This window comes from Ursus maritimus, unplaced genomic scaffold (assembly GCF_017311325.1).
Source record: "Ursus maritimus isolate PB19 unplaced genomic scaffold, ASM1731132v1 scaffold_53, whole genome shotgun sequence".
NCBI lineage: Eukaryota > Metazoa > Chordata > Mammalia > Carnivora > Ursidae > Ursus > Ursus maritimus.
The window spans coordinates 87,898-97,048 of record NW_024426697.1 but is presented as its reverse complement, the minus strand read 5'-3'; the positions used below and the strand labels follow the sequence as shown (position 1 = coordinate 97,048).

General features: G+C 36.8%; 1 protein-coding gene across 1 annotated transcript; it reads right to left on the bottom strand.

Moving 5' to 3' along the window:
• Positions 1-1,381, bottom strand: LOC103656560 (olfactory receptor 6C2-like). The gene has a single exon (XM_008683979.2). It carries the CDS (start codon positions 910-912, stop codon positions 1-3), a length of 912 nt encoding a protein of 303 aa, XP_008682201.2. The 5' UTR covers positions 913-1,381.
• Positions 1,382-9,151: the final 7,770 nt, after the last annotated feature.

Sequence of the window (9,151 nt, the reverse complement as noted above, 5' to 3'; positions counted from 1 at the left end):
TTAAATTGAGTCATGAAAAGCTTGCTTCACTTGCTTGTTTCTCAGTGTGTAAATAAAGGGATTCAACATGGGTGAGATAGAAGTAATAAGGAGTGAGATCCCTTTATTAATAGCTACTTCATCCTTGGCTGAAGGTTTGACATAAATGAAGATGCAGCTACCATACGTAATGGAAACAACGATCATGTGGGAGGAGCAAGTGGAAAAGGCCTTTTTCCTTTGCTGGGCAGAGGGAATCCGTAGAATGGTCCCAATGATATAAACGTAGGACAGAACTACACACATGAGGGTGAAGATGAGGGTCAACGCAGTACAGACTATAACCATCTGTTCTATCAACCATGTGTCTGAGCAAGAGATCTTCAGGATAGGAGATGCGTCACAGCAAAAATGATCAATGATGTTTGAATCACAGAATTTCAGACCTAAACCTAGACTCATTGGTGGGAGAATGATGATGAGTGCTGTTACCCAACAGAAGAGGATGAAGTTCCTGCAGACTGTGGGGCTCATGATGGTGGTGTAATGCAGGGGTTTGCAGATGGCCACATAGCGATCATAGGACATAGTGGTCAGGAGAAAAAAATCTGTTACTGCAAAGAGGTCTGTAAACAACAGTTGACTGGCACAAGCATTATAGGTGATGGACTTGTCCCCAGATGATATGCTGTATAAGAATCTGGGGACACAAGCAGTTGTGAATGAAATTTCTAAGAAGGAGAAATTTTGGAGGAAAAGATACATCGGTGTTTTAAGGTGGGGATCAATCAGAGTGAGGGTGATGATGGTTAGGTTTCCAGATACACTCAACATGTAGGAAAGAAACAGAAAGATAAAAAGCAAAATTTTCAGTCGGGGGTCTTCTGTTAGTCCCAGCAAGATGAAAGTTGTTAGTGACATTTGGTTTCTCATCCTTGACTACTGTTTTTTGCCCAAGCTGCTTGAAACAATAAGGAAGAGTATATGAAGAACTCCAAAGTCCTGGCCAGCGTGTAACCTCACAAGAAGTAAATCTGAGAGTGATTCCTATACACTGGTTAGTTGAGAAGTGAGTGCGCGTAACACACGATAACGTTTGATTACGTCTTTGTGTTACACAAACTGAGTCTTCATATTTGAATCACATACTTTCTGTTGCTGCTTCTAATAAACCTACAGCTTAGGTACACTTGGTGTCAGTTCAATGTATCATCTTATAAACATAATTGAAAAAAAAATCCTCTGCATAAATTGCTTTTGATTCAACAATTCTGCCCTCCCCAAATTTTCTATCTTCAGACATGCTTCTAGCAGAGAAGACTTTGAAGAGAAACTAACAATGGTCTTTGGCAAGATAATCCCACTATTAAAGTTTACATGTGTATTAGTTATTAAACAGGCAATGAATACTTATTGCATAGCTTATGCTGTGTCAGCTTTTTTAGACCATCTTCTTGGAAGTGTGTTTAAGACTTTTTTTTTTTTTTTTTTGAGAAAAAGAAGACATTTTTACTGGCTATATTTTCTTAAAGAATCATTTAAATATGTTAACAACCCAATTTTTTTTTCACGTTTTCACCATGGAAATTTTACTTTAAAGGTACATATTTAACATTGTGAAATTTACCTTTGGCTGTATTTTTCTTTCTACTTTTAGAATAGATTTTGATGATTTCTGGGATATCCTTGTGCTAAGAAGAGTTTGTCTCCAGCTTGCAAGCTGAGGTGTGGGATTGTATGCTCTCATTCAGTACTTCCTTCTAGATTTCTTCAGCAGTGAAAGCCCTAACATACTTTAACTGGCTGCTACTGTTTTGTATTCTCTAGATCTTGAGAACTTTCCCCCCTCTTTTCCCATCAAAGAGTTCTTATTAAGAGCAGATTCTTTTTTTTTTATTTTTTATTATGTTATGTTAGTCACCATACAGTATATCCTTAGTTTTTGATGTAGTGTTCCATGATTCATTGTTTGCATATAACACCTAGTGCTCCATGCAATACATGCCCTCCTTAATACCCATCAACAGACTATCCCAATCCCCCACCCCACACCCTTCTGAATCCCTTAGTTTGTTTCCCAGAGTCCATAGTCTCTGGTGGTTCATTCCCCCTTCTGTTTACCCTCCATCATTCTTCCCTTTCTTCTCCTACCGATCTCCCTGCTATTTCTTATGTTCCATAAATGAGTGAAACCGTATGATAATTGTCTTTCTCTGCTTGACTTATTTCACTTAGAATAAATTGTGGAAGGAGCTGAGATGCCCTTCAACAGACAAGTGGATAAAGAAGATGTGGTCCATATATACAATGGAATATTACTCAGCCATTAGAAAAAGTGATTACTCAACATTTGCAGCAACATGGATGGGACTGGAGGAGATTATGCTAAGTGAAATAAGAGTAGATTCTTGATATTAAAATTCTAAACTGAATTTCTGTTGTTTCTTTCTAAATACATTTGACAATGACATATCGGTCCTTGTATGTATTGCATAGCAATGTGTTGGATTCAAAATTTATTACAGAGAAGTAAGGGGACATTAGGAATATATTTATAAAATTGAAGAGGCATATCCCTGTTTTTGTTTGTTTGTTTGTTTGTTTGTTTGTTTGTTTTTGGCTAGCCTTGTTTCAGTTTGAAATATAATCAACCACCTTATTATAAATGATATTTAGGAATTTCAGGTATAAGAGGTTTTAGCCATTTCTTAATTATATTTCCACATATTCACTTAAATTTCACCTACATAGTAATTGTCTCCTCTGTCCTATTTATCATTTGTACATCAACTCATCCGAATTTTGCACCATTTAAATTACTCTAGCCAAGGTCACCCACCACCAGCCTCGCCCTTGTTTCACTCATTAAACAAGATTCAGTCTTCATTTACCTCAAACTCTGTGGCATATGAGACTATAAACTGCTAACTTATGAAAATCTTTACAGCTTAGTTCCCACTATTTCACATTTCCTTGAATTTCTTGCTACTGCTTTGTCTCTTCTTTTCCATTCTCTTTTGTGGTTTTACATTTTCTAATCCCTATGGTTGTTTCTGCATCTGAAATCACTTCTCTAGAAAATACTTTCTTTCACTCACTCTTATAAATGAGGTGATTTTTGTAAGTAAGGCAACATCAGATAGGCTGGTAATTTGCAAATTTATATCTTCTAGGGAAAAACACATCTTACAGTATTCTGATTTCAACGTTCAGCTTATTCTTAGACACCTAGATCAGACACAGAGGGTTTGAATTTGCACTTTCCCCTTTTCTTTTCTGACTGTCTTGGAGCAATTTGCTGAACTTCTTTATCTTGTGCTTTTTTTCATGTGCAAAATTCAGGGAAAGACCATAGTTACATCTTAGGGTTATACTGATAAATTTAGATAATATAGATAAAATACACAGAGGTGCATTTGGAATATGGTGAGCACTCCCTAACTATACTGAGCATTCTTATTTTGTTATCTTCTTATTTCTTTCTGAGAGTCCTGTAGATGGGCACATTTCAGGATTTAAGTGTGCCTCTCACTATTGTATATCCTTCCCTGTCAACCCTAAGTCTCATATAAGGACATTCTTTATTGTTCCCTTTTCTTTACTCCCATTTTATCACTAGGTCTTTCCATGTTGGTTCTCTTCTTAATTTGTTTCTTTTACTCTCTCACTCACAATTCTAATTTTATTCTGGGTGTCTTTATCTCATAGCTAAAATATTGCAAAAGCATATTAACATACACTTAGCATATGTCTTTGCTTCTCCATTCAATATTTTAAAATCAATGCAATCAAATCATTTTTTAAAAAGCCCAGATGTGATTAATTCTCCCCTATGCATTGTGGGAAAATGTTTCTGAACTGTTATTAACTGCCATTCATCCTATCCTAGATTTTTCCATGAAAGTCTTGATCTGTCTCTCAGTTACAAGAAAGTTAATTCATTTTGGCTTTAAGTAAGAATTGTGAACAGTAGAAGAAGGAATATATTTATGGATTTTAATTTTCAAATGCATCAAGCATTTAGATTAATGGAATATTTTCAGGTAATAAATAATTTATTCAGAGTAATGCGTAAGGACAAGTCTTTTATCCTTAGAGAATTTATGAAATTTGTTTAGCAGGGTTGGGGGCTAGTTTAGAGAATTTGATGGTTCTGGATGAGATCTCTATGTTTGGGTCTCTCTGCTATCTTCCAGTGTTACGGAGCCAGAATAACAGAAGGAAAGAAAACAACATTGACTTTTGCAGGTTTTTTTTTTCTTTGTAGAGATCAAAGGAGGAAAATAATAGGGAATAATTAGTTGCTCCTTGAACAGAGGCTAAAAGGGCTTTAGAGAGGGGAGGGAGGTGGAGGATTGGGATGGGCTGGTGACGGGTATTAAGGAGGGCACATATTGCATGGTGCACTGGGTGTTATACCTAAATAATGAATCATGGAACATTGCATCAAAAACTGCTGATGTATTGTATGGTGACTAATATAACAAAATAAAAATTATTAAAAAAAAATAAAAGGGTTTTAGAAAGTCACATAGTTTTCCCATTCTCAAAACTGGTATAGAATTAGAAGAAAGGTGTTCTCATGCCTAATGGTGGCAGGAAACTAAAAAAGAACATTTGGTACTTCATAAATTTTCCTGTATTGCAATTTGCTGCAGAAATACTAAAAGTGTCTTAAAGCTTATACGGAGAACCACTGGACCGTAAGAGTAATATGGGAAGGGAAACAAGAGGTCGATCCCACAGCAGTAGAGCACAGAAGAGGTATTTGAGGACCCGAAGAGATGATGCATTATTTTGGTAATTCCAGCTCTGATGGATGCTGGTATTTCTTTACCTCTTAATATCAGAACTGTGCAAATATTCCAGAATTAAGGTGAAGCTAGGGTGAGGGCAGCAACACATATTGGTAAGGATTCATGAGAATGAGGTAGGTGGTGGAGTTAGGTAGAGAGGGAAGACACTGATATTAAGTTGAATTAAAAAATAAACGTTCAGTTATGATTTTCAGAGTTTGTAAATGGAATTTTTGGGACCCAAGCAGTAATTGTAATGCTTTTCATCACTCCCTTTTGCCTTCATTATAAAATTTAAGTTTCTTAGTGAACATATGGAGATCTTTCTAATATTTCCAGTGTTACTTCATACAATTGACCGAATTTCTTGTTCTATTCTCCTAGTGTACGTACACTGGCTGCTAGCTTACCATCCTAGTATGCATATACCCCTTAGGATATACAGTGGAATATTATTCAGCCTTAAAAAAGAATGAAATCTTGCCATCTGTAACAATATGGAAGGATCTACAGGACATAATGAAAATGAAATAATTCAGGTACAGAAAGAGAAATACCACATGATTTCACTCATCTGTGGAGTTTAAGAAACAACAAATGAAAGAACAAAGAAAAAAAGAAACAAACAAGAAAACAGTCTCTTGAGTCGGGAGGCCACACTGGTGATTGCCAGAGGGGAGTTGGGTGGAGCCTGGGTGAAATAGATAAAGGGGATTAAGAGTACACTTACCTTGATGAGCACCGAGTTCTGTATAGAATTGTTGAATCATTATATTGTACCCCTGAAACTAACATAACACTGTTAATTATACTTCAAAAAAAAAAAAAAGGAAAAAAAAGTGATAGTATCTCATAGTGAGAAAGAATACAGTCTATAGAGTCAGGGTGCTGGTTTCACATCTGCTTAAGTTATTTACTAGCAGTTCCCATAAAGGGCCATGCTTAAAATTATCTGTGGAGTCTCATAGGCGGATCCTTTTGTCTTTAGTGATTTCTGTACTTGCAGCCTCTACCCTCCCTATCTGTCTTTCAACTTTTGGTTTAGGTATAAATTTCACTGGGAATCTATGTATAATCCTTTAAGGTAGAAGTAGCTTTTCCTCTTAATATTCCCATTGTAGTCTATGACTAGTCTTATGATAGCTCTTGTGACTAACTTGTCAAACAGTGTTGACAAATTTTATGTTGAACATTATGGAGAGAGAAAGAGAGTGAGAGACTGAGAGAGCCAGCATGCATGTGAGCCTGTGGGGAGGGGCAAAGGGAAAAGGAGAGTGGGAATCTCAGGCAGGCTGCATGCTCAGCGAGAGCCAAGGAGGGACTCAGTCTCACCACACTGAGATCAAGACCTGAGCCAAAATCAAGGGTCGGACACTTAACTGACTGAGCCATGCAGGCACTCCTTTCCTGAATTCTTTATGAAGCTTGTGAATTTTGGTGCCTCTGATAACTCGTTCAGTGTTCTGCAAAGAAATACTAAGGGCAGGGTTCAGGGACTCTGCAATTTTGGACATGAGGCAATAGGTATTTCACACTTCTTTCTCAACTATTATTAGGTAATTAATTATATGGGCAGCTATTTCCTTTTGTAAATAAAGAGTCTGTGTCTTCCCCCCCCTCCAGTCCAAGTAAGAAACGGATTTCTTATGGAAAAATTAATTAGTTTGTTATATGAATGGTTTCACTTATTTCTACCATCTGAACCCAACAAGAAACCTGGAAGTGTGCTTTTCTAAGGTCTGGTGAATTGAACCATGTTAATTCTATCAAGACAGTAACATACAACAGCATCAGAGTCCTATGGACTGTAAATTACCTTGGATTGTAGGCATTTCTGCAGAAAAGGAGCACTAATCTATGCTCTGGGGAAGAAATTATTAACTGATAACCAGGTACCCTTTTAGACAGATTCATATAGGAATTGACCTTTCTCAACCCAATTGAGAAAATTCTTAAAGCTCTCGGTGCTTCATTGTGGCTTCCTAACTCAGAGCGCTGTCCCAGATGCCCAAATTCTGCTTTCTTCCTGATCACCAACACTTATCTTCTGTGATCCTGGAATATTTAGTGAATGTTCTGGTAAACCACTCTAATTCAGGTGTATTTTCAATTTAGTATAGTGCAAGGAATATTTGTGTTTATAATTAGCTCATTGCTCGCTAACGACCACATTGCTAATAATTTGGCACTCTGATGAAGGCACAGGTACATGTTGGTGTAAATGTATACTGATTGATAAGTGTCATGTTGTGGGCAGGTCATTTCTGTTTGTCCCTCCTACTTCTATGACTACTCATGAATCAATTCAAAACATATTTATTATTGAGAACCTATGATATGATTGGTATGGCGAAGGCTCCTTTTATGTGGGTGCAGGGCAAGCTGCAGTTGGAATGACTCAGCCAAGCAGCACTTGAGAGTCTATCCAAACTTTAGGGAGAGTGTCTTACACGTAAGCCATATACTTAAGCCAAATGATGGGCAGATCACAAGGATGGCCTTACTTCAAATTCAGTAGCCCCAGGAAATATACTACTGTGGCTTGATTTTGAATTGCACATATACAACTTTGGGAGTTGTGAGTAAGTATTTTTCCAGGGTCCACTGAGGTGAGATTTGAGATTTATAGGAATTGGTGGGCCGAACAAAATTTTCTATTAAATGGCAAACAAGTGGATTCCCGATTTCTTATAAAACACTGATTTGGTTCTAACTTGAGTTGTTAGTGTGAGATCGAGGTGGACAGAATAGACAGGCTTCCCCAAATTTTCATTCTTTCAAAATCTGTTTTGTAGTACAGTTATGGACAAAAGGGGAGATTGTAGAGGGATGGACTGATTCAATTCTTCAGGCTGGCCACAAGTTTAAAAGTTCCTTTCTGGAGACATCTGGGCAGATGAAGGCAGTGTAACTCTATACCAACCTGCCTCTCATTATTTCTTCCCAATGATACAAAATTGTAAAAATGGAAAAGTAAATTCTACACCAGAGATGGGCAAACATTTTCTGTAAAAGGCTAGATAGTAAATAGTTTTTACTTTTTGGGCCGTGAGGTCTCTGTTAAGCTACTCGACTCTGACATTAAAAGAAGCCATAGACAATAGGCAGATGAGTGGGAATGGACATGTTTCAATAAAACTTTATTTACTAGAACCAATGGTAGCTAGACTTTACTCTCAGACCTTAATTTTCTGACTCTTGCTCTGTAATGTGTTCCTTACTCCTAAGGTACTCCTAAGGGCTTTCCTGGTGTTTAGCTAGAAGCCTGTGGTTTGAAGAGATGTTAACAAGGTCTCTTCACTTTCTCTGGGCCCAAACTGCAAGCCCACAGACTACTTGGCCTCTATTATCTCTGTTGAACTCTCAGCCTTATCACTGGTAAACCTGCAAGTGTTCAGTCAATTCCTCAGCCAAGGCATAAATGGGGAGCTTCTGCCCAGATCCCAGCTCAATATAGCACTGACCTGAGGATGCTAACCAGTTCAGCAGACTTGATCTTTGCCAACTCAACCTGGAGGGACAGCCATGTTGAGCTTAGTCTCTATCTCATACTGTGGACTGACCTAGTGCTAACTGTGACACATTTATTGACGTTTCCTATTACAGAGAGAGACGGTTTTGAGCTTCTTGATGTCAAGTTTCTTCATAAAATTCATTCAGTTTTATGACGATTAACGGAGAAAGCATGGGCTCAAATTAGTTACTCTGACAGGGTTGGAAGCAAAAGTCCTCTTATTTTTAATCTTGTCTCATGTTTTGTTGTTGTGTGTGCATGCATGTATGAGTGCTTGCATGTTACTGTCAAGCAGATGTGGTCTAAATTATTCTCTTGTTTCTTGAAAAAAATCTAAATATTCTGGTTTCCTTATATCTTTTGTATATCATATCTGTTTCCAGATTCCTGGTATTTATTTTCTTACTTCGGTTATGTTTTAATTTTACTTAATATGCCCATTTTGAGTTTACATTAAAGCTTATCTTATTAATACATTAAAACAAAGATGATATATTTCTTCCTATATTTCAAATGTTTCTTTTGGCATATTTACATATGTAAATTAAAGGAGTTTAGAAAAAGTATTGATTCAAAAAATTTCCCAGGACTCATAGACACTATATTTAATATGTTACATAATTTCTTTTTGAATACTAATAGAAAACATTAGTGAGAGATGAGAGAAGATTTTATTTCTTGGAAACAAATTCTCATGTTCCTTTATTGGAGGAAACAGTTTGGACTGAGATTAAAGAGAGAAAGAAATTATTTATTCTGAGTAGGTTCACAAATCATATTTAAAAGATTCTGAGGTTAGTTAACCTTACCGGACTAGTTAGGACTTCCAGAAAAAAAAATTGCATGGAACAAATAATTGCTT